The sequence below is a fragment of the Rhinolophus hipposideros genome, assembly GCF_964194185.1.
Source record: "Rhinolophus hipposideros genome assembly, chromosome: 1".
Classification (NCBI taxonomy): Eukaryota; Metazoa; Chordata; class Mammalia; order Chiroptera; family Rhinolophidae; genus Rhinolophus; species Rhinolophus hipposideros.
The window spans coordinates 62,625,413-62,650,538 of record NC_138047.1 but is presented as its reverse complement, the minus strand read 5'-3'; the positions used below and the strand labels follow the sequence as shown (position 1 = coordinate 62,650,538).

Below are 25,126 nucleotides of genomic sequence, written 5' to 3'. Positions count from 1 at the left end.
ATTCAATGACAGGAAAAGGATCCATCCATAGACAAAGTCCCTTGGATGCTCTTGTTGTCAGGCCACTTTGATTGGAATTTAGAGGAAACTCAGCAAGAGTTTGTACAATCACTTTGTCTATTTCAAGTATCTGGGTCAAATGGTACTAATATACCAGTATGGATTAAAAATGTGTTTTAATGTACGTCATTAACTTAAAAATTGTAGTTTTCCACCAGATTGCCTGCCCATTCTTTGAAAACCTTAGCATAGAGTAATGTATTGTTATGTTACCCATTTGTCCATTAACATCAGATACTGGAGCTCTTTAATTGTGTTTTCTTTAGTGAAAACATAAATTCCTAAGAGGGCAAAAAACACAGTAACAAAACTGAATAGTCAAGAATTGCCAAAATCCTAACATTTCCTTCGGGCTCTCACCAACAATGTAGAATTTGTGTGGGTACTAAAATATGCCAAGATCTGATTTCAGGATGAAGATAGAAGGCTACACTTTAAAGCATGTCTGTTGTAAAATGTCTGGTTTTGTTTTTGCTTTTTTTAATTTCCTCGTGGAAGTTCCTTTTTGAGAAAGTGTAGTTTTGTCTTAGCAAAATAAGGTGGAAAGAGATTAAGGGAGTTTTGTGCCCACCCTCCCCCCAACAGTTTGGATCACATGATTCAGGGAAAAGCATTGCACTCCTCCTATTAAAATGGGACTGAATCAACTCAGCTAACTCCCTGAAAGACAATAAAGAAGAGAAAGAGCAAAGGACTACAATAGGCATGGATTCCTTCCTGCCTCTATAATTCCATCACAGGCTTGCTATCAGTCAAGAGCTTTAAAGAGCATGATATGTCACCATTTAGATCTCGAGTGGAACACAGTATCAATCACCACTATGCTCTTACTGAACTGACATATTTTTGATGGCAGCCCAAACCAAACTCCATTGTCTCCTGGACCCCCAGAATAGATGGTACAAAAAAATCCATGATTAAATGTATTTTCAAGAATGTTTGTTATATTTTTGTCTAATTACAAAATTAATGTATGCTCAACACATGAAACTGGGAAGCCACAAAGAAATATAAGATGACATTTTAAATTGCCATAATCTCACCATTTAAAGATATGGTTAATTAGATTCAAATTAGATATAATTTGAACATGTCTGTTTCTTCACCTCTGTGTGTGAAGAATATAAAGGTTTGGATCATATTAGGAACCAAAGCCAGGTTCTTTTTGCCTCGCCCTAAATTAAAACCTCAATTTCCAATTAAAACAGTTTCCTTTGATGCTGTTTGACCACTCCTCAAGAGTTTACTGGATTCTTATTAAACAACTAAACTCTCCCTTCCAAGATAATGCAGATTCTCTCCATGTTGGCTCTCAGAAAAATCTTCTGGCTTATACTTTCAGTGGCCATTTATAAATCTCTCAGTATTCTAGAGTTTCTTTGTTCTTGCTGACTCACAATTTCTCAAAGACAGCCTTTATTTTCCCGTCATTCACATCTCAGCTCACCACATCCTCTCTCCTTTCTCTACTCATCCATGAGTACAAGCACACACACACACACACACACGCACGCACACCATGCACATTCACAGCACACATGCACACCCATAAAGTGAAACGTTCCCCCAGACATGCAACTTTCTACTTGTAGACTCAGCTCTTAATATAAAACTGGCATGAAATTTAAAATATTTTAAAATCTAATTCCATTTGAGTACCTGACTAACAGCAAAATGGGCTTACTCTCAATACCCATACCATTTTATAGATTTCACGTTTACTATCATGTTGGAATTGTCTTAACTTTGCATTTTTCAGAAAATTATGTACTGCCATAGAAATAAAACCACTCTGCTCCCCAAAATTATTTACTTATAGACTACCTAAATTATGCATGACTTTAAAAGCAGTTTCCTATGTTTGATACTCAAGTGGACAAAGAGTAAATTATCAATAGGTTCTTTACATGTGTCTAATTGCAGTGTCATGTATATTCCAAGCCTTATGATCTGTCTAGGAAATCCTCATTTCATCCTATTTTTATCATTCCAAACTTTTCCTCATTTCATCTTATTTTCATCATATTCCAAGCTCTTTAAATAATGGATGTACTTTTTTGCCTCCTTTTCTATTTTTCTTCCTGTCTGCATTACCTGCTTTATCTAGTTTTAGATGATTCAAAACTTAGAGAAGAACCTTTAACTCACTACAGATTCTTCTCCCAATGGTAGAAAATACACAGTCTAAGATACAAAGTTGAGCTATTAAAGCTGCTAATGGACTTGGATATTAGGTACAATTGATCCCATGCTTGAGCAAATGTTATTTTCCTGGTTTGGGCTGTATCTCAGTTAACTAGAGACGTGGAGCTGAGATCATTAGTTTAAGCCACTTAAAACCCATTAGCCTATCAAGGGAATAAAATGTTTTATTGTCACAGAGTGTAGACATAACCATCACCTTGGTAAACTATTTTGCATGAAAACTAAATAAGAAAGTGTATATAAGTCAAAGTAGCTCATTCAAACACATTGACAATAATAATAATAATAATAAATAAATAAATAAATAAATAAATAAATAAATAATAGAAATAGTCCTTAGAGTTGTTAAGGTACCTTCCTATATGTGATGTTTGTTCATTGCAGCAATCTTATGAAAAATCTATTGTTGCTGTGGGGACAAAGTCCCAGAAAGCAGTTTCCAGGCTCTCGGCCTCAAATAGAAAGGTGCTGGCTCAGGTAGTAAATGGCCATCAACTGTGATTGGATGGCCATCAGCTGTAACCAGTGAGCCATTGGCCACTAATATAACTGCTGTGGCTACGCTAGCAGAAAAATGAGGGCTAGCAAGAGCGGATTGCAGAAAGGCGGATGCCGCCAGCGAGAATATAGTGATATGACTCCCCTACTTATGGCTCCGTGGGTGTTCCTTTTTGGCCTCACCGTGTCCTGTGTTCTTATGTGGGGAGCAGGAGCTGAGACCCCGCCTGACACCCCGCATGACAGTTGCTTACATTTTACAAAAGAGAGAACAGAGAGAAACAGTACACACACCTTGCTCGGGATCACATAAGCTAATGACATGAAAATAAGACTTGAATTTAGGCCACCTGAGTACAGATTCTGGATTCTTTTCACTAAAGTGTCAGCAGCAGCATCTTCCTATGCAAAAGACAGCAAAATTTCCTTTTCACATATCACTTATACTGGTCAAGGACTTGACAATAATTCTTATCATTATATTCTTTTGTGAGAAGGAAGAGTGTCATCCTCCCACAGACCAATTTTAAATTCCATTTTAGGTATTAATTTTAATGTCCTATCCTACCAAAATTTTTATTCAAGTTTCCAACAAATAGGAAAATTAAGTGTTCTCTCTCTTTCTCTCTGTGCTCACCATCTGTTGAAGGTGCTAATGAACAGTGAATTGGCCAAAAATCAGGCGGAAATATTAAAAAAAACAAAAACAGCAAGTGGTTTAGATAATTTAAAAACTTAAAAAATAGTTCCTGAGAAGTAAGTATTGGTTTTAAAGTCTTGAAGTGAAACTAAAGAAAAATTGAAATGGTAAATTTGCTTTTTAAGACATAGAAAAGATAGGACTAGGCTGATCGTGTAAGAAATAGAATTGAGGATAACTAGTTCCTCAATATTTGAAAATTTACCAAATAAAATTCCTGGAAAATCAATGAAAATAATGTAATTTTTGAAAGATGTTCAAAATAAACTAGGAGAATACATCAAGAACACAATGACCAAAAGGCAGTTCAAGATGTGGGCTATTAAGAAGACTAAATAAATAAGTAATACATATATACATACATACATACATACTGCAAAGTTATTATCTTCTCAGTTTGTTTTCTTGTCTCTAATTTCTCAACTTTTTCAAAGTTTGAAAACGGTAGGAAGCAAGTTTTGTAGAGGCTTACTATGCAAGAGAGGAGAGGTTAGGTTGGGAGTAATTAATATGGGGTGGAGGCTGAAAAGGACAAATGGTGGAGCTTCTAAATGCTGAGCAGTCTATTCTACATAACTTCAATGGAAGACTCTCTGGACTGTGTGTTTTATTCAAGAATGAAGAGATCAATAAAAGAAGCTTCTAATTGGCTGTGGGGATAGAGCCAGGAGTGCAGTTTCCAGGCTCACGGCCTCATGTGAAAAAGGTGCTGGCTCAGGTAGAAAATGGCCATCAACTGTGATTGGATGTCCATCAGCTGTGGCTAGTTGACCATCAGCTGTAACCAGTGAGCCATTGGCCACTAATATAACTGTCGTGGCTACGCTAGCAGAGAAAAATGGGGGGCTAGCAAGAAGATGGTGGCTGGCAAGTGCGGATTGCTGTTAGGACGGCGGGTTGCGGACAATGTGGCTCCTGCTTCTTGTGTCTCCAACCCAGCTGCCAGCAAGAATACAGTGGTATGACTCCCCTATCTATAGCTCCGTGAGTGTTCCATTTGGGCCTCACCATATCCTGCGTTCTTTTGTGGGGAGCGGGACCGGGGACCCCACGTGACTCCCTGCATGACAGTGACTCTAATGGGAATTGTCCCATGAAATGTAAATTGAAACTCCAAGAAGTCAACCCAAGACATTGACGCATTTGAAGAAAGAAGGATGCTTTTGGATGGGATATCAAATGTGTTCATTCAAATGTCCTCTGCATCAAACTTTGGGAAAATGATTCCATGTTCCTCAAGAAGGAAATTTCAAAAACAAACAAACAAAGAAAAGACAGAGACCAAGACCACACTTTGGGGAGCCCAATAAAATAATTTTCAAACCAGCTTAGAGAAAGCCTCTCTGGCCTGGGTTGGAGGTGGGGTACTCAGCATCTGTAGACGCCATCATCAGCAAAAGCAAGGTCAAACCCAGCTGTGCCTTCCAGGTCCAACGCTGGAGCAGACTAAAGCCACCAGGTTAAGAGAGTGGATAGTACCAAGATCTGTAGCAGGGAAACATCAATAAGCCCTAAGGAGATAAGCATAAGCTTCTCCGTACCCTGTGAGGGATACATGGGAGGCTCAGCAGGAAGGGGATTTCCACTGATCCTGCTGGGCAGAGACTCAGAGCCTCAAGTGTGAAGCCTAGACTTTAACTGGTACGTAAATGTACATCATCAATATAAATTTTACCCATATCCCTGCCTAAGTCCCTTTAAACTGCTTGGACACTCAAATATCAAAAGGAATTAGAAGTGAGGAGGGGAAACAGTTAAGTCCCATGGTAATTTTATGAAGAAAAATAATATTAGGAGAAATGAGCAAATTCAAAAAGCAGCTGGTTGCCATGTACATGGCTGATTCCTGACACAGGCAAAAAGTGTGGAACAGCTCCCAAACACAACAAGCCTTGTGCAAAATGCACAGTCAATTCAGACATTACCTGAGCCTTCAAGAAATTTACATTCAATCAGTGAGATTGAGTGAACTAAAAAGGTTCACAGTGCTGACCCCAAGAATAAATGTAAAGATACCTAGTAGCTAACTTCTCAGATTTATAGAGTGTATTAGTCATTGCCAAGCAGAGGCCTCTCATGCACTCTGCACTTCAGGTAAAAGCTGCACTGAGCTGCCTGCCTCATGCACCCTTTTCCTGCTATCTTTGCCAATCCTTATAAAGGAGCTCAGAGGCTCATAAATCAACCAATGGGCTAAAGACCTTCCCTAGACAATCAGAGCTGCTGCAGCTACATCCTCATTGGCACCAATCAGAGTGGCTTCATTGTGACCAATCAGGATGGTGCTATTTGGGTCAATCAAACTGTGAGGACTTGAAGTCCTCACTTGCATAGGAATACACCAATCATGGGCAGGGAGCGGGCACTCTTCTCTAAATAAATCAGCTTCACCTCTGTCTCAACAGAGCACACTTTCAGTTTCCACGGAAGACTGTTTTCCCAGAGCTGTAACACCTGCGCCATCTTTCCTGAGCCACTTCTATTGAGCTGTCTCACAGCCGAGCTGTTCCACAAACTAAAATGGTTCACAATTGAGCTGTTTTTCACTGAATTAAGTCTCCCTCTTCACTGCACCCCAGACTGAGGACTGCTGTTGGCATTGAACTGGTGGCAACAACCTTTGGTGACAAGAATAAATTTTCCCTTTTTCCTCTAAGGTAATGCACAGTATAGACATTTACTTTTGGCTCATATCCAGCCTCTGAAAGGTACTACTGGCATCATCTTCACAGGCAAACAAAAGACTGACTCTTCATATGGTAATGTATCATTATTTGAGACAGATCCTAGCCTAGACTTTAAACCAGTATGTAAAGACATCTTGACATATTTTATATTTTTGCTCATTTGTTCTTTAAATTCTCAACACATTGCTTTATAGACCATAAGACAATGGGCATATGTAATGTGAAGATTTTCCAGGGACCTACTCAGTGGGGTTTTCTTAGCACGCAATACACAGAATCTCTGGTTTTGAATTGTACAATAGAAAAAAAACTCACTGTTTTTAAATCCATGACAAAAATGTAGTGATAGTATCAAATCTTTTGAAAATTTTTTACAAACCTCAAAATATTTTCTAATTGGACACTACATTAGGAAAGCCTGCAACAGAAATAAAACCCTTTTATTTTAATCTCTAGCTTTAAATGCTTATGAAATTCTAAAACCATATGTATTTGCATTGAAGTTTCCCATACTTCTTTAAGGAAAAACATGACAAAATTTAGAGAAATGCAATCTGTAGGTTTAAAAATGATTCAAAAGTTACCTTCCCCCCTACCCCATTTCTCTTTTCCTTCTTGAGATCACTATAAAAATTATTAATTTAATTAGGCCTTTTATAAAATTAATGTTATAAAACAAATATTTAAGATTATAAAATATTATAAAACAAATATTTAAGATTAATCCACTTGCTATATATAAAATAACATTAATTCCTCATGATGTGCCCTATTGGATTGGAAAAATAGATCAAATGATAGCTTAAAATAATATTTTTGCACACAAATATTGTATTAATTTAGAACTTTTGAGACTAGGGATTTATATTTTTATTTCAATGAAAAGAATATAGCTAAGTTGCTCTTTAATTTTATTAATTAAAAATGCCAACTTTAGAACTGAAATGCTTATGTAAATTTAACCTTGTCTACATGCAACTTCTTTTAATAGTTTATCATATTTAGAGGTTATCTTGCAAACACAATGATTTCTAAACATAAAGTGCAGTACGCCAAAAATTCAATACTCTTAATGCAAATATGCTCTTAATTGACTCAAGTTATATTCATGTTGACTTTGTAATTATTGGTTATGTTTCTGAAGTATAGACTTTTATATAATATACACTTATGCACCACAGCGACGTTTCAAGTCAGTGATGGACCACACATATGACAGTGGTCCCATAAGATTATAATGGAACTGAAAAATTCCTATCGCCTAGTGACATAGTAGCCGTCCTAACATCATAACACACACATTATTCAATGTGTGTGGTGATGCTGGTATAAACTAACCTACTGAGCTGCCAGTCATGCTATACACATACAATACGGACAATTAAGTGCGCGAACTCATCCTAGAAAAAATGTTACATACCTCACTGCTGAATATCACTATGGTCACCTTCGAAGACTCCCCTTGGGAAGCTATACACCAATGCCAGCACCTAGGCCACCCTTCAAAGCAATTTTGGAACTCTTTTTCTGGAATGGCCATCAGAGTCGTCATATTACCCTTGATGTCCTGAATGTCAGCAAAATGTCTTCCTTTCAATATTTCCTTTATATTTGGGTAAACAAAGAAGTCATTGGGGGCCAGATCAGGTAAGTAGGGTGGGTGTTACAGTACAATTATTTATTTACTGGCTAAAAATTCCCTCACGGACAGGGCCATGTGAGACATTGTTGTGATGAAAGAGCCATGAATTGTTGGTGAAAAGTTCAGGACGTTTTCATCTAACTTTTTCCTGCAGCCTTTTCAGCACTTCCAAATAGTAAACTTGGTTAACTATTTGCCCATTTGGTACAAATTCATAATGAATAATCCCTTTGATGTCAGGAAAGGTTAGCAACATCGTTGTGACAAGTTCGGGAACTTAATTGTCAGACCTCATATGTAGCACATACAATTATATACTATATACATAAGCCACATATACTTATGGACACTACATAATACTTGAAAATGATAATAAAGAACCATATTACCAGTTTACGTATTTACTACATTTTTATTATTTTAGAGTCTACTCTTTCTATTTTAAAAAAAAAAATGTTTGCTATAAAACAGTATGCCATGTTACACTGGCAGTAGCCTCATGCATCTTGTTTACCTTATCCCATGATTGCATCATTTTCTCTAGTGCTTGATTTAATCTCGTGTTGTTTTGTTCATTGTGAGCCCTAAGTGTAAAAAATCCATTGCTAATATTGCCATTAAGAGGCCACATTGAGTGATTAACCTGGAAACAAAATCAAAAGTGATTAAGGATTAGGAAGGTGGAAAATCAGTGATAGTTACTGCTCATGAATCAGGTATGTCCCATTCCACCATACCTACTATCTTGAAGAATAAGAACAAAGTTATAGAAGCTTTTAAAGGATCTGCTTCATTGAAGGCAACAAGACTAACAGAATTTTGGGAAAGTCCTAGATCTGACAAAGAGAAACTTCTAATGACCTGAATTGAAGACCAGATACAGAAGCACATCCCTCTCAGCACTATGATGATCATGGCCAAAGCAAAAATTTATGTTGTTGAAACAATATGCTGAAACTGATTACAATGTTGAATTTACTGCTAGCTCTGGATGGTTTAAACAGTTTAAGAATTGTTATGCATTACATAATGGGAAAGTGAATGGTGAGTCTGCAAGTGCTGATGTGAAAGCAGCTAAAGATTTTTGGAACCTCTACATAAGCTGATTATGGAGGAAAATTACTTGCCAGAGCAAATATTCAATTTGGATGAAACCTCCCTGTTCTGAAAATGGATGCCTGAAAGGGCTTTCATCCATAAGGTGGCTAAGTCAATGCCAAATTTCAATTCTTTCAAGGACAGGGTAACAGTCTTGCTTGGGGGCAATGTTGCAGACTATAAATTGAAACCCTATGTGATCAGGCCCAGTGAGAACACAGGCCTTAAAGCATATCAGTAAGCACACACTTTCAGTATACTGCAGCAGCAATAGGAAGACATGGACAACCCAGCTCCTCTTCCATGACCTCCTGGATTGCTATACTAGTGTAATGGAGAAATACTGTTCAGAGAACAACATACCTTTCGAGATTTTGGTTATTGTTGATAATACTCCTGGACATCCTCCTTTTATTGGTGATCTTCATTCCAATATCAAAGTGGCATTTTTCCCTCCAAACACCACCTGTTTGATCCAACCAATAAATCAAGCAGTTATAGCAGCTTTGAAGGCCTACTATTAGAGAAGGACATTATTTCCCTAGGCTATTGCTGCAATTGAGGAAGACACTAAGAAGACACTGATGCAATTCTGGAAGGATTACTACATATATGTTGTGTCAAGAACCTTGCTTGGTCTTTGGGTGATGTCACCAAGGAGTGTATAAATGGCATCTGGAAGAAAATACTCAAGACGTTGGTCCATGACTTTAAAGGATTTGTCAAGGATGAGGAGGTTGTAAAAATCAACAAGGCTATGGTTGAGATGGCAAACCACTTGAACCTGGGTGTGGATGAGATGACACTGAGGAGCTCCTAGAGGTGATTCCTGAGGAACTGACTAATGAGTTGTTGAAACTGGAACAAGAAGATAGAACTGAAGAAAAGGAAACTTCAGGAGAAGAAAAAGAAGAACCAAGAAAATTCACAGTGAAGGGGTTAGCAGAAGTTTTTGCAGACCCTCAATAAGCACCTTGAAAAGTTTGAAAACATGAACCCCAACACCAAAAGTTTTTCATTAATAAGGAGGATGTTCATGGTGAATTATCTGCTTACAAGCAAATCAATGAATGAGTGAGAGAGAGAGAGAGAGAGAGAGAGAGAGAGAGAGAGAGAGAGAGAGAGAGAGAGAGAAGCCATGCAAATTACCATGGACATATTTCTGAAAAGAGTGATACTTCCTCAAGAAAAGACTCAAAGAGGTCCTTTGAAAGATATTCCAGAAGATGGCATTATTATCGTAAGAGATGACAGCACCTGAAGACCTCCCAGTGGGACAGGAAGTGGAAGCGGAAGACAGTGATATTGATGCTCCTGACTCCGTGTAGTCCTAGGTTAATGTGTGTGATTTGTGTTTTAGTTAAAAAAAAAAAAAAACTTTTTAAACCTAAAGTAAAAATATAAAAACTATTTTTTAAAAGAATAGGAAAAGAGCTTATAGAAGAAGGACATAAAGAAAATATTTTTGTGCAGCTGTACAATGTTTGGTGTTTTAAGCTAAATGTTATTATGAAAGAGTTGAAAAGTTAAAAAAGGAAAAAGTTTATAAAGTTACAGTAAGCTAAGGTTAATTTATTATTGAAGGGAACATTGTTTATGAATGTACTGTAGCCTGAGTGTACAGTGTTTATCAAGTCGACAGTATGTACACTAGTGTCTTAGACCCTCACAGTCACTCACTGACTCACCCAGAACAACTTCCAGTCCTGCAAGCTTCATGCATGGTAAGGGCCCTAAATAAATATACCATTATTTTATCTTTTATACCATATTTTTATTGTGACTTTCCTGTGTTTAGATACGTCTGGATAAACAAATACCACTGTGTTAAATTGCCTACAGTATTCAATACAGTAACATGCTGTATGAGTTTGTAGCCTAGGAGCAGAAATAGGCTGTACCACATAGCCTAGGTGTGTAGTAGGCTCTCCCATCTAGGTTTGTGTAAGTGTATTCTATGATGTTCGCACAATGACAAAATCTAATGACACATTTCTCAGAACGTATCCCCCATTAGGCATCACATGACTGTATATGGATAAACTAATTCATAGTAAACAATTTGCATTTGAATTGTATTGAGGTAAGATTAATGACCCTATGATTGCATTTATTTAATAGCTGCAAGGATCCCCCATAAAAAGAGCCCTTTTCAGGATGAAGCATACTATGCTAAAATGTAAACTAATAGTCCATAAAAACACAGCTTTGTTAAAACCTAAGACAAATTTATGGAATAACCCCTTATTAGGCAACTAATGACCTTTAGTAAGTCAAACAATGGATATTTATCAGACTTTGTGTTTTTTGAGCAGTCGTGAATCTTTAAAATAAAAAAGTCATTTACTTAAAAGGATGCAATAAGAAGATTAATAAATTATCTAAGTTGAATGATGCTTATTAACATCATTGGTCATTCCTGAGGCCAATAAAGTCAAGATTTATTTACTCTTTGAAGAGCCTTTTAATTATTCATTACATAAAGTCTGAATATTCACAAAATTAGGACAAATACTAAATATCCAGCTCTAATCTTCCTTTAACTTAATTTTGTTCCAAATACAAATACAAATAAATAAAGTAGAAATTTGTGATAAGTTATAAGAAAAACATTCTCATGGAAAGAGCAAGTAGGTTCCAAAAGTAGTGATATCTGCACCATAGTAAACCACTTTCCTTTTCTCCAATTTCCTGCTCAGATAAACATCCCAAGGAGAAGTTGCAGAAACATGAGGACCTATCTTTTCCTACTCTAGATTTCCAATACCAGTGACCCTACCTGGGGAGCGAGGGGAAAGGAAGGACAAGGATAAAGCAGCTTTGTCTGAGTATTGAAACATCATAAGCTCAAACAAAAACCCACAAATATTGCCCCTATGTATGTAGAACTTGTGACTAATAAAATGAAAATTACTACTAAATTCATAGAACTTTTGTGTCACTATGCCTTTGACTAATCGATGGGATACTAAAAATTCAACTATTTATATGTGAGGAGACATTTAAATACTTTGGCATTAAAAACGATTCCCAATAGTTGAGAAAAGACTGGGGAACTTTGCTTTAGACTGTCCTCTCTCCTTTAGTGTAAATATTGTCCTTTGAAGGTGGAAGAGTTGTGCAGGGAGGAATAATACATAATGATTGTAACTACTCTTCTCAAATAGCACACATAGAATTAATTCAGTAAACAATCTTCTGCAGAGCAGTCAGGGCCACAGCTATTTCTAGAGTCCACAGTCTAAATATCCTGCTATTATAGTTTTTTCCAACTGGGACATGAGAGACACATGCATAGTTGGTTCCTTATAAAAACTGTTGGGGTGGTTTCAAAATAGCTTATTATTGCTACCTTTAATGGAACTCATTAAAGTGGCTGTATGAGCCTATCTATATAGTTGCACTATAATTAATTTTAATTAACTTGATCTTTTTTAACAATACTAATAAACTGTGCTCTGACCTTATCTTAACCTTGGATCTTCCAGTACAGAATTTAGACATTGAAACATTTTTATTTCTTTTTTTAATTACTATAGTGATACTGAACAAATTGCATTATTAAAATTGCCTGATTTCTGTTTTATCAATTAGTCTTTCATTATCAACTTTCAATATATTTATGTTCCAAGAGGATTTCAACTGTACCTCTGCCTGACGACGAGCTTCTTATCACAGCACACAAGGGCTCTAGCATGAAAAATGCATATATTGATGTTTGCATATTATAAGTAAATACTCAGTTTCAAATGTTTTATAACATACTCATAAACCTGTCAGATATTTTGATCCTTTGTAGATAATGAGAGCTATTTAAAAATGGAAGTGCTCAAATCTCATAGTTCAATGTTCAATGCAATCTGGAATACTATTAATGTGATTTTATGAGATCTGGAAATAAAACACATACCAGCATATGCATAGGCACTTTACCCAATGGAGTTGTAAAAGGTGGGACCAAGAGGCTGGAATAAAACACTACAAAAATGTCATCAATGCTAAGTAACTTCCTAGAAACAGCAGGAAGCTGATCCATCTATTCTACAAGAACCATTGATTTTTCCCTGGAGAACCTTATTTTTTGTTAGTCTTTGCCACCAGTTTCTTCAAGAGTCTATTCTTCACTTGCTGGCTGACCTCTTGCCATTATTTATATATAATGTTCTAATAATGGATTCAGATTTACTTGATCCTTCTTAATCAATCAAAGTTCTCCTCACCAGAGGTTTCCTTGTCAGGTGTCCACCCATTTCCCCATTTATCCCATAGGTCTGTCCTCTCCAGCTGGGAGTCATTAGTGTCATCATGGTACACTACAGAATTGTTTTGAACATAAAATTATTACAAGTGAACTAAAAATCGCATTGCCTGACACATGGAACACAATACATGGGGCTATTATTATCCCTACCATTCAGCCTTGGACATTGTCTGTTAAATCTCTGCTGCCTTAACGTCCACAGTTCATTCCCCAAATGAAAACACCCAATTTGTTCATTGCTTAAATGCTTTCTGAGACCTTGACCTTCATGACTCCTCAAGACATGACAGTCCAGAAATAAAATTGCACTGATTATACAAACACTAAGGTGGTCAATATATTCATTACAAACATTTGTGGCCATGCTGGGAAAAGCAAAGATTTCAAACACAAAAATTGGGAAGATGTTTTTTGACACGATAACAGATTATGTCAGGTATCTACTATATCTAATCCAAGAAAGCATAATGCTGTCCACGTTTTCAATTAGGTAGTTTATAACTAAGTCTACAACTGATTTATGCACAACTTTTTAATTTAAATGGCTGAGTGAATTTTTCCATCCTATCCATGGAATTCCTCTACTTTCCTTTCTGATCATTTTCTACCACTCATCCCTGTTTTACAAACCAATCCAAAAATAACCCAGGATGGGCTTTACAGAGCTAGGGAAGGACTGCTGAGGACAAAGAGAAAATGGGATGGCAGTTCTCTCTCTCACAGGCCCTGTCCAACTCTTTTCCTTCTTGTTCCTCTCTCAGAGGCTTCCCACATTCACACTTGAATGCCTGCTCTGACTTCTGGGACAGAATTTGTAGGATGGCCTTTCTTATAAAAACTGATGCTATATTCTCTCCTAGGTGCTTAATTCAGCCTGTTATGTGCCTAAATCCTGGTGTGATTGAGAGGAGGGGATATAATTCCCAACCCAGTTGTCTAATTTCAGAGGTGGGTCCCACAGATTTAGGACTAGAGCACCAGTTCTTCCCTGAGACCAAACAATAAGAGGACCAGAACTAGACCTAAAAGAGTGACTTTCCCTTGCCTCTTTCCCTTTTTTGCTAAAAAGGAAGAAACAACAATAACAACAAAAATCCTATCTATTAACTTTAGAGACAGGGTATAAGGCCAAAATTGCAGAGACTGTTTTGTCACAGCCCACAGGGGAGAAAATAAATCCTTGTTAAAAGGAAAGGCCAACTTCTCAGCTTCTTCCTGACATTCATCCTCCTTTGGATCTCATTCTCTGACTTTCCTCACAGTATGGCCCCCAAATGCCAGTCTTCACTCCCACCTCAAACAAAGAAACCAAGACTGCCTCCTGCCCCCAAGCCGGAGAAGACATCGACCTCTCTGGACTTGCTGAAGGGAGAAAAAGAACAGCAAGAAGAAATTGAACATATTGATGAAGTACAAAATGAAATAGACAGACTTAATGAACAAGCCAGTGAGGAGATTTTGAAAGTAGAACAGAAATATAACAAACTCCACCAACCATTTTTTCAGAAGAGGTCCAAATTGATCTCCAAAATCCCAAATTTTGGGGTAACAACATTTGTCAACCATCCACAAGTGTCTGCACTGCTTGGGGAACAAGATGAAGACGCGCTGCATTATTTGACAAGAGTTGAAGTGACAGAATTTGAAGATATAAAATCAGGTTACAGAATAGATTTTTATTTTGGTGAAAATCCTTACTTCGAAAATAAAGTTCTCTCCAAAGAATTTCATCTGAAGGAGAGTGGTGATCCATCTTCAAAGTCCACTGAAATCAAATGGAAATCTGGAAAGGATTTGATGAAACATTCAAGTGAAACACAGAATAAAGCCAGCAGGAAGAGACAGCATGAACAAGCAGAGAGCTTCTTTACCTGCTTTACTGACCATTCTAATGCAGGTGCAAATGAGTTAGGAGAAGTCATCAAAGATGATATTTGGCCAAATGTCATCAAAGATGATATTTGGCCAAATCCGCTACAGTGCTCCTTGGTTCCTGACATGGATGATGAAGAAGAAGGAGCAGAAGATTTTGATTATAATGAAGAAGAAGTGTCGGAAGATATTGATGAAGAAGGGGATGAGGATGAAGGTGAAGAGGACAAAGATGATAATGAGGGGGAGGAAGGAGAGGAAGATGAAGGAGAAGATGACTAATGGAACATTGATGGATTCCAACCTTTTTAAATTTTCTCCAGTCCCTGGGAGCAAGTTGCACTCTTTTTTTTTTTTCCTCTTGTGCTCAGTCGCCCTGTTTTTGAGGTCTCTTTTCTCTCCTTTACACCATGGTTCTCACCTTATTTTGGGGGAAATAACTTCAGCAGAATACATTGGGAAAAGAATCTCTGCCCCTTTCTGTTCCAAATTCATTTTTATCCCTTCCTGTCTCAACAAAAATTACATGGAATCAACACCACTGGGCTCCGTGGGAAAAAAGAAAAACCTTCTGCTCCCTTAGCTCTGCTGGAAGCTGGAGGGTTCTAGGCCCCTGTGTAGTAGTGCATAGAATTCTAGATTTTTTCCTCCTTTCTCTGTATATTGGGCTCAGAGATGACACTGTATCTCTATGTGAATATGGACAGTTAGCATTTACCAGCACGTATCTGTCTACTTTATCTTGTTTTAAAAAAGAAAAAAACAAATTAAAAATGGGGTTATAGAAGGTCAGCAAAGAGTGGGTTTGAGATGTTTGGGTGGGTTAAGTGGGCATTTTGACAACATGGCTTCTCCTTTGGCATGTTTAATTGTGATGTTTAATGGACATCCTTGCAGTTTAAGATGACACTTTTAAAATAAAATTTTCTCCTAATGATGACTTGAGCCCTGCCACTCGATGGGCGAATACGCAGAAGCTGGAGGATCTTATTCGGAATTGACATCCTCTATTGTAATTTTGTTCCTCTTTATTTTTAAATTATCTTTTTGTTTCACTGGAAAGGAAAGATGATACTCAGTTTTAAACGTTAAAAGTGTACAAGTTGCTTTGTTACACTAAAACTAAATGTGTACACACACACACACACACACACACACACACACACACACACAAAGGAAAGGCCACTAGTTGTTACAAAGAAAAGTAAAAGCTCAAGTGAGAGGAGGAAAACAAGGCAGGAAGCAAGCTTGAAATTGCCTTGAAGGGTTTTCAGTGCCCCCAGGTTGCTCTGGATCCTTATCTGCCCAGCTCCTAACTGGAAGAGTCCTCAGTTCAGCTACTTAGTGGTCATGTGAATAGGATACTGGGGGCCATCTACCCTAGTGTCACATTTACAGCAGCAGGTAATACATTCCTAATAACTTTTATTGAAATTATAAACACATTTTTTTTACATAATTATTATTCACATGGAGGATAGGTTCCAGAACATTTCTGTGTGTTGGGATCACATTTATGTATGATCTTTGAAATAATACCAATGTATTTTTATTTCTAGTATTCCCTTCTCATCTGTGCCTCCAAGGTATGAGTTCATTGGCCTCAGGGAAGGGATGACACTTTGGTCTCAGGCAAGGGATTGTGATTTAGAGATAGCTTTTTAACTATAGTCTAGAAAGAATTCCCCAATGTGGAGAAAGAGAGAAGATGACAGAGATGTGATGAGAGACAGTGTGAGAGACAAAGGAATGAGATGCAGAGCAAGCAACACACATACTTGGGGAAAGTCATTGACCTGAGATCTCCAAGCGTGTACCTAAGTAAGCATGTCTACTACTCCTATTCAGGTTTTCCCTGGGAAGTGAGTTCATAGATGGTTCAGTTTCCACCCCAGTGAACAACATATGAGGTCAGACAATTAAGTTCATGAACTCATCTTAGAAAAAGTGCAACATACCTCATTGCTGAATATCACTATGGTCAACTTTGAAGTACTCCCCTTGGGAAGGTATGTACTGATGCTAGTCCACCCTTCAAAGCAATTTTGGAACTCTTTCTAGAATGGCCATCAGAGCTGTCGTCATATTACCCTTGATGTCCTGAATGGCATCAGAATGTCTTCATTCCAATATTTCCTTTATCTTCGGGTAAAGAAAGAAGTCATTGGGGGCCAGATCAGGTGAGTAAGGAAGGTGTTCCAATACAGTTATCTGTTTACTGGCTAAAAACTCCCTCACAGACGGTGCCGTCTGAGCTGGTGCCTTGTCGCGATGTAAGACCCATGAATTGTTGGTGAAAAGTTCAGGTTGTTTTCATCTAACTTTTTCACACAGCACTTCCCAATAGTAAACTTCATTAACTGTTGGTCCAGTTGGTACAAATTCATAGTGAATAATCCTTCTGATATCAAAAAATGTTAGCAACACTGTTGCAACAAGTTCACAAACTTAATTGTCAGACATTCATATATCAGGCATCCAGAGAAACTATGCTTCTAGTCTCTCCCTTTGATAGTCCATCACTCTCTATCCATCCAGCAGAAAACCTACCATCTGCTCAAGATTTTGCTCAGTTCTTATGTTACCTTATGTTACCTTCCACATGGACAACCTTCTTTCAACCCTAAGCTTGTAAATAAGTGAATGGCAGCACTGAAAGGTAAAGAAAGTTTTTTCTGGAAAATTGAAGAGGGTGGTGGCTAGGAGGGAATGTCTTCCCAAATGTATATATCATTATGTTTCAGGTGCCTTAATGTGTAAAATCAGACATTATGGTCATGCTTAGGAATTTTGTCTTCATTCTAAGAATTTTTATTTCGTTCTAAGATACTGAAGGGTCTAAAAAAGAAATTGACATGGTCAAAGTGTATGTAGAGTAGTAGCAGTGTAAAGAATGGTGGGTCTGATGAGAGAGAATATGGGTTAGTAACATTTATTAAGAACTTATTTTGGTCTCAGAATTATGCTAGACCCTTTGTATATATTGTCTCACTTGATTCTTTAATCAACAGTAGGAAGTCTGGAAGAAATTAACATTCAGAGATGTTAAGTGACAGGCCTGAAGTTACCTATAGTGTAAGCAAATAGTTCTCGGGTAAAAACTTAAGTCTGTAGAAAACCCAGTGCTTTTTCCTTTAATTCACCTTTTCTCCCAACTTCCCCAAACCTAATTTAGAAACAGGCAATAACTACCTTTCCACAATTGGGGTTTGGTTGTCATGGACACCAACCATACTATACTTTGTTTCCAGTTTTAAAAGAAATCCCTTAAGCACTAGTCCTCATTACCAATAATGATTCAATCAGAAATGAGTTCTGAACAGTAATCAGTCTCCTCGTACCCAAATCAAGCACACCTCATTTCAACATTTTGGAAACATATATATAAAGACTGAAACTTATGTGATGAAGCACCACAGAGAAAACTGAAGCAAGTCAGCTACAACCACAGGGAGAGACTAGATTTTACAAAGATAGTCTTGGAGAGGAAGCAATAATTACAGAGAGATAATTCTGACCTTTAATCACCTGAAAAGCAACTTGCTCTCTATATTCATGAGATCAAGGATTCGGACTTCAAGACCAGGAAGCAGTCTCCATGAGAACAAGAAAGGTAGGCAGCAGCTGAGTCCAAATTCAAATAGTCAAACCTCCAAGAGCAGAAGGTGGCAAGAGCCTCAAAGTCCATGCAAACAATAAGCACTCGGGAGAGCCTTACAAGTTGACTGAGTAGCTAGAAGCATGTGGCCAAAGGGCCAAGAAAGGGTCAACCACCAACGAGTATATGGCATTGTAGGAGTGAAGAGCAAGCAGGCAAGAAAACAGATTTCCAGGCCCTGCCACGGGGAAAACGCTCTTTAAAAAGAACAGCTGTCCTTTTAACTTCACTCTGAAATTCTCAGTGTGAGCCTAGATACTGTGGTCTGGAGACTGAGTCCTTGAGAATTGAAACCACGGCAGCAAAGATATTTTCAGGTGAGGATGGAGATAACAATCATGCATGCAGCCTACAAGGGAGAATGGTTTAGTTTAGTAGCTACTGAGCTTGTGAATCGCTAATAGAAAATTGTCAATGAAGGCTAGGTTACCTGTCACAAATTCCAGGATCATTATCTGCATATACAAACTCCAATAAATAGACATTAACATTGTATTTGCATATCTTTGTGGTTAATTCTAGACCCATCCAACTCTCCCTTTTTTAAAGTACTTTGAAGAGGCTGGGCTGGAAACCTAATGCAGGAGGTGATGAAGTACTATTTAATGCTCACTGCCTATACATATTTTGAAGTAGGCGAGAGTTTCTGAAGAGAAATTTGAAGTGACTTTCCCTTTGTGTCTGGGACACGCTAGAAAGGCTTGACATAGAAAAGGCTTGATTTTTATCAGTTGTATGTTCTTCATTGGAGAATATTGTTTACAACTGATGGGTTCCAGAATGTTGGAAAACAAGATGATCTCCAGTGAGTACATGGCCAAAAAGCAGGTAGGGAGCGAGAGAGAAAGAGACTAGTAAAGGTGGCTGTATACATGTTCTAACCTAAAGAAGGCTGGTTCTGTGGTGAATGTTGCTCTCAGACGTGGAAGATTTGAGCTTGGATTATGTTTGTTTTTCCTTTTGCTAGTACCTTATAATCAGAAAACTTTACTTTGCTGCTGAAGCCCACAAGAGCAAAGGAAAGAACTGGCCCTGAATTATGGTGTGCTATTCATGACTTGTAACACCTTGACATGTGCTTATTCTGCAAAAGTCTCTGCCCTCTCCTCCCATCACAGATATCATCACCATTGGCAACTGATGCAGAAAGATGTCAGGATTTTTGTTATTTCTTAACATTTTATTTTACCTACTATTTAATAACACTTTTATTTAATGAATAATAATACTTTTGAGAATGAAAATCTATACCTACTGTGCTAAAGTAAATATGATAAAAGATTCTTGTTGTATTTTTGGCCTGAAGAAAGTACAGACAAGACACAGAATAAAGTAGCAGAAGCAACGACCAAGAAGATAACTTCAGCTAAGAAAATGTCAGAGTCTGACTGAATTGTAGTCCCCTCTGTCGAGCTTCCCCTCCTGGGAACTTTACTCATGTGCTGGAGTGGAGCAGTGTGTGTTTTGTAGTCCATTCACACAAACTTAACTTTTATCTCAACAAGGCTAAATAAAATAAGCTCCTTAAAGCCAAAAACATTGACACATTTACCCCCAAATGTCTACCACAATTATGAGTACACATAATTATGAGTACATAATCTGACTCTTTAATAATTTGTGGGTTGATTGAGGAACGTATGAATGTACTAGAGCGTGCAAATGGCAGAGAGCAGTATATAATTTTTGTGACACTCCATGAAATAGATAGGACCTGAAAAGTTAACGCATCCCATTGAGGGGAATGTGACCCAAAAAAATGGAAGCACACAAATGCAGGCAGGAGTAAGTCTCTAAGTATTTTAACTGTTGACCTTTAGGAGGGAGGAAACCAGGAAGGAAGGTCCAGAGCTGGACATTTATTTTCTCTTAAAAGAGCTATTTTCTCTTAGGGAAGGAAGCCATTTGGAACAGTAAAAAGTTCAAAGTTCAGGAGACCTGAGCCAAAAAATTAAACAGTGGGGATGCCAGGGATGGGCGAACCAACAACGCAGACATAGACAGGAGAGCCAGGGCCAACTTGACATCGCGCTGGAGCATGTAAGATTGCTGGGAATTTGGCAAAGCCAGAGCACCAAGTTGAGCAATGAGAAGCAAGGACAGAGCCAAAAGCCAATAGGGAGTAAACAATGTCAATGTGGCAGGATGAAGTCATTATTTTGTGAGATCTCAACTATGCATACAAAGTTGTTGGTGATTAATATGTTTTGAAATGACAATCTAGACATTTTCCTATTTCTAAGGTGGTCATAGATTCCCAGGGTCTTGCCCAGGTTAGGTTTTGACAGTTCCCTAAGAACTTTTGTCCATATCCTAACCCCACTTCCCTTGTGTTTATTCCTACTGTGTCTCTCTGCTCTTGCTCCTAACAATGACGTTATTCTCAATGAGGCCATCCTGGGGGGAAAGTATGTATTGCATACAATTCTTTTGGATTCTGTGTGAGAAACAGCAGCACAATCACTTGGAAGTCCTAAGATCATTTTTTCCTAAAATGATAGCTCTGAAATTCCATTAGTTTATTCCATAACTAGGGATACAAACAGCCTGACTGCTTTAAAGTTCATTACTTAAAATACAAAGCATGCCTTTAAAATTTTTTAATAAAATTTTTAATTATCATGAAAAATGTAAAACTTTAGTTCCATCTCTTAGTATAATTCAAATCGTATTTGTTTTATTTTGTCTATTACTTCTTTTTACATGTCAATTTTCTGTTCAACAATTTTTTTCCTTTATTTTCAGAAGCATACTCTACTATCTCTCCTTCTCATCCCATTTTCATTACTCTGAACAAGGAATGTTGACAGATAAGAAATAAAACTGCAGAGCATTTACTAAAACATTTAAAAACTTCAATAAGTTCATTCTCATTCTAAAACAAAATCTCTGGGAATAGAAGAAAATAGTGCACAAAGTAAGATGGTGAAGGATTGTGGTTTATAATTTTAAATGAACGAGCAGCAGATAATTATTTATAAGTCATACATGTTGAAAATATCACATGAACTCACTCTCTTCTGTATGAATCATATTGATGAGCATGTAAGGCTGTGAAGAGCAGAATCTAAATGCAAGTTTTCAGTTGAGCGTGTGACGATTCAGGGCATCAAAGACTGCAATTGGTCATATTAAAACAAAACAAAACCAAGTTTCTGAATATATTAATGACAAAATATGCCAAATCAGATCTATAAGATCTAATAAGTTAAATGTCAAACAGACAAAAATACTACATGAAGTTAATAAAATAAGAAATTTGAGGTAAATACTGAACTTCCTAACATTCAGTGTCAGCTAACAATATAAAAGTTGCCATATAAGAAAGAATATTAAAAAATGATTCCCTTTTAGAAAAACTAACATAAAAATGTTGACATTCTATTTTGAAATGAACAGTTTTACATCTGGGTAAGCAGAAACGTGGAATATATGTACACACTGATACATAGAGATTAGAGGAAAGACAAATGTTTCCCAGAATCCATTCTCTGTGATGGCTGGAATTCACAGAACCAGGATGCTCTGACTTTGAAATTGATTTACTGTGTTTGTTCCCACTCACCCCTGTTAATAAGAAGAAATAGTGAGACTCTCCTATTGCTATTTTGAACTTTTGGAATTTCTGCTACTAGTAGTCACGCAGGGATCTAGTGCAATTCACCTCTTTCTCCTTTTGACTTTGCTTAACCATCACTGTCTGGAAATGTGTGTATATATGTATATATATACATATACATACATACATACATACATACATACATATACATATATAATGTTTCCTTCTAAAGTGAGAAGCCAGTATGTGAGAAAGATCATTGAAAGCATCTGCTGTTTGGAGAACACTGACGTTTAGAAAGAATAGTGCTCCATTACTCACAAAGAAAGATCTATCCATTGGTGCTTCTATTTTATCAGCTATTCTCTAATATTTCCATTTATCTCCTTGGCAAAGGAAAGACCTGGGAAGCCAGTATCCCTGACAAAGTACTTCTTTCATTTCCTAGCTCAGGGGCATAGGATTTCTGAACGCATTTCACTCTATGGCTCTAAAATGAATGTGCACTGCTCATTCCTTTCAAAATGGAACAGTTTATTGGCCTAAGAAAAATTGTAGAACATAGGACACAATCCAAAATTATAAATTAAAATACGTGTGAAAGAGTGAAATTTCAGTTTCCTCTCAGGTCAGTAGTATTTTGCACATTCATTCAAATGCATGGATATCAGACTTCATTCAAGTATTATAGGTCAACGCTAATGCCCTCTTAGTAGGTTTAGGTTAGAGAAATACCCTATTCTACAGTGCCTTAGAGAACTCAAGGTTGTCACCCAGATTTCAAAAACAAACTGAAAAGGCTACTTCAGCATGTAAGCCTGTATTATGTTCTTGATCACTCACTGAGTGCCTTAGTAAATATGATTTCACATATAACATTTACCTGAATATTTCCCAACTTACAGGAGATTAGAAGTGGCAAGCTAAAAGGCGTGATCAAAAGGGAAGGAAAAAAAGATAAGCGGACTTGAGAAAGTTTGAGAAAAACTATTTGAGGAAGATAAAAAGCAAAAGAAACAACAGCTCCAGGCCTTATTTGACTGTTGTGACTAAACAAATAAAACTTATACTAAATAGCACTACTGCACCAGGTAATAATTTATGTCTGTAATGTTACGAACATACACATCCAAAATTAATTAGTTAATTAATTAATCCAGTACTTTCCTTTAAGAAGTCAGAAGGCTTTCTTCATAATGAATAAAATGGACAGGGGTGGGGGAAAAATAAGCCCCAAGTATTTGGAAAATGATCTAATGATGTTAAGCATATAAATACTGAATAAAATCCTAAATCTATGGAATTAGAACATTAAGTTTCCTTTTAATTCTAAAACTTTTCATTGGCATGATTTTTATTTTTGATAGTCAATGTCATTGTCAAGTTACGTCTTCATGCACTGCAACTTTGAGTAGAACACATCAGACACAGCCTAGAACAAAAACTCATCTACTCTACTCTAGTGTTGCAGGAAGAATTCTGATTAATTGTTGCAACTGAAATTTTCAGGCAAATAGTTCATTATCTGCCACAAAATATATGTAAGCAGCCTAAAAACAGCTCAAAAATATATATAACATTATCAGGGAAAGGGAAAATATAACTAAAAGACAGCTTTTATATAAGCCTAAAAAAATAATTAAAAGAGGGGAAAACAAAAGCCAATTTAAGAGAGATGAAGATGTGTGTCTGGGGATTCTGTGGTATAGTCGTGTTAATTTATTCCTTGGGATCCCATTGGTTCTTTTTTCCCAGGGGGAGGGAGAAGGACTGGCTGTATTCATCCGATAAATAATGTTGGGCATAGTTCATTATGTAATTCTTAGGGATAACAAAGTTCTGGTGGCAGAAGCAACTGCTCTTGTGTGTTACTATGATCCTTAAATATTACTGAAGATTCTTCTTCAGAAAGAGGGTTTACCCTCATATAGAAGGCTAGAGCTTAAAACTGTAAAACAGTGAGGGAAAAATTGCCCAAGAAAAATGCCAACAGAGAACTTAAAAACAAGGTGAGCAAATTGAGAATAACTCAGTGAAATAAGGATAACTGTACAAATATGAATGACGTAGGTTGGATCTAAATGAGGAGCGCATATTTTCTCTTAAAAGTCAGAGAAAAGTTGTAACTTCTATAATAAAGGGAACTTTATTTGACAGGGAAAACTGAAACAAAGCCAGGAATTTCTAAACAGATTGAAATGATCAGGTTCTGTAGACACGCAAGAAGGTAAAAGGAAAGTTACACAATTGAGGGGACCCAAAAACCCAGTGTACCATTGGAGAGTGGATGTACATATCAAGCAATAACAAAGATATTTTGGTTAGGCGGATATGAATACAAATGAGGCATGAGAAGAAAATGAGATCTGAGCATCTAAAAATAATCATAGATAGGATAGAAGGGCAGATATAGGAAAATTTGAGTCAAGACAATTGATAGAGAGAGCTCACTTTAAAAAATATCAAGATGAGTCTCTTGCTTGAAAAGCCAACCATGAAGAAATATTATTAAAAGAAGTCAGCTTCTAAAGGATAATTGGAAAAAAGGAGAAAAGCCCTCTCTGTCTGACTAATACTGAGTGTCTGTTATGATTGCTGAAAGTTGGTCTGATTTGGTCTGGAAGACATTATGGTTTTACAGCTCTGTTCCCAACTCCTTCTGAAAACAATTTTCTGCCTATACAGCTATTAACCCATCTCCTCTCTTTAGGAACAGAAATGAGACGAAGTACAGCTGTGTGAGGCACTGGGTCCTTCCAGGAACGTGTGGTTGAGGAAGGCTGGGATCTCTCCTGTAAGGGATACTGAGCAGTGTATCACCATCACAAGATCATCACACCTGGAGGTGTGTAATTTGCTTATAAAAGCAGGATGACACACCCCTGT

The 25,126-nt window shown here is 37.2% G+C and overlaps 2 protein-coding genes across 5 annotated transcripts in view; one reads left to right on the top strand and one right to left on the bottom strand.

Moving 5' to 3' along the window:
- The window catches only part of ARHGAP24 (Rho GTPase activating protein 24), a 702,316-nt gene that overhangs the window by 455,867 nt on the left and 221,323 nt on the right, over positions 1 to 25,126 (bottom strand). Inside the window, exon 1 of one of the 4 annotated variants that reach the window (XM_081038620.1) lies at positions 9,254 to 9,324. The exons of the other annotated variants lie outside the window; for them this stretch is intronic. The gene's annotated coding sequence lies outside the window, so the exon portion shown is untranslated. Of the gene's footprint in view, positions 1 to 9,253; positions 9,325 to 25,126 lie in introns of those variants that run through there. 4 annotated transcript variants of the gene reach the window in all.
- Positions 14,415 to 15,492, top strand: LOC308501170 (protein SET-like; the record flags this gene model as incomplete). The annotated part of the gene is made up of 1 exon (XM_081057070.1): positions 14,415 to 15,492. One exon carries the CDS (start codon positions 14,415 to 14,417, stop codon positions 15,303 to 15,305), a length of 891 nt encoding a protein of 296 aa, XP_080913196.1. The 3' UTR covers positions 15,306 to 15,492.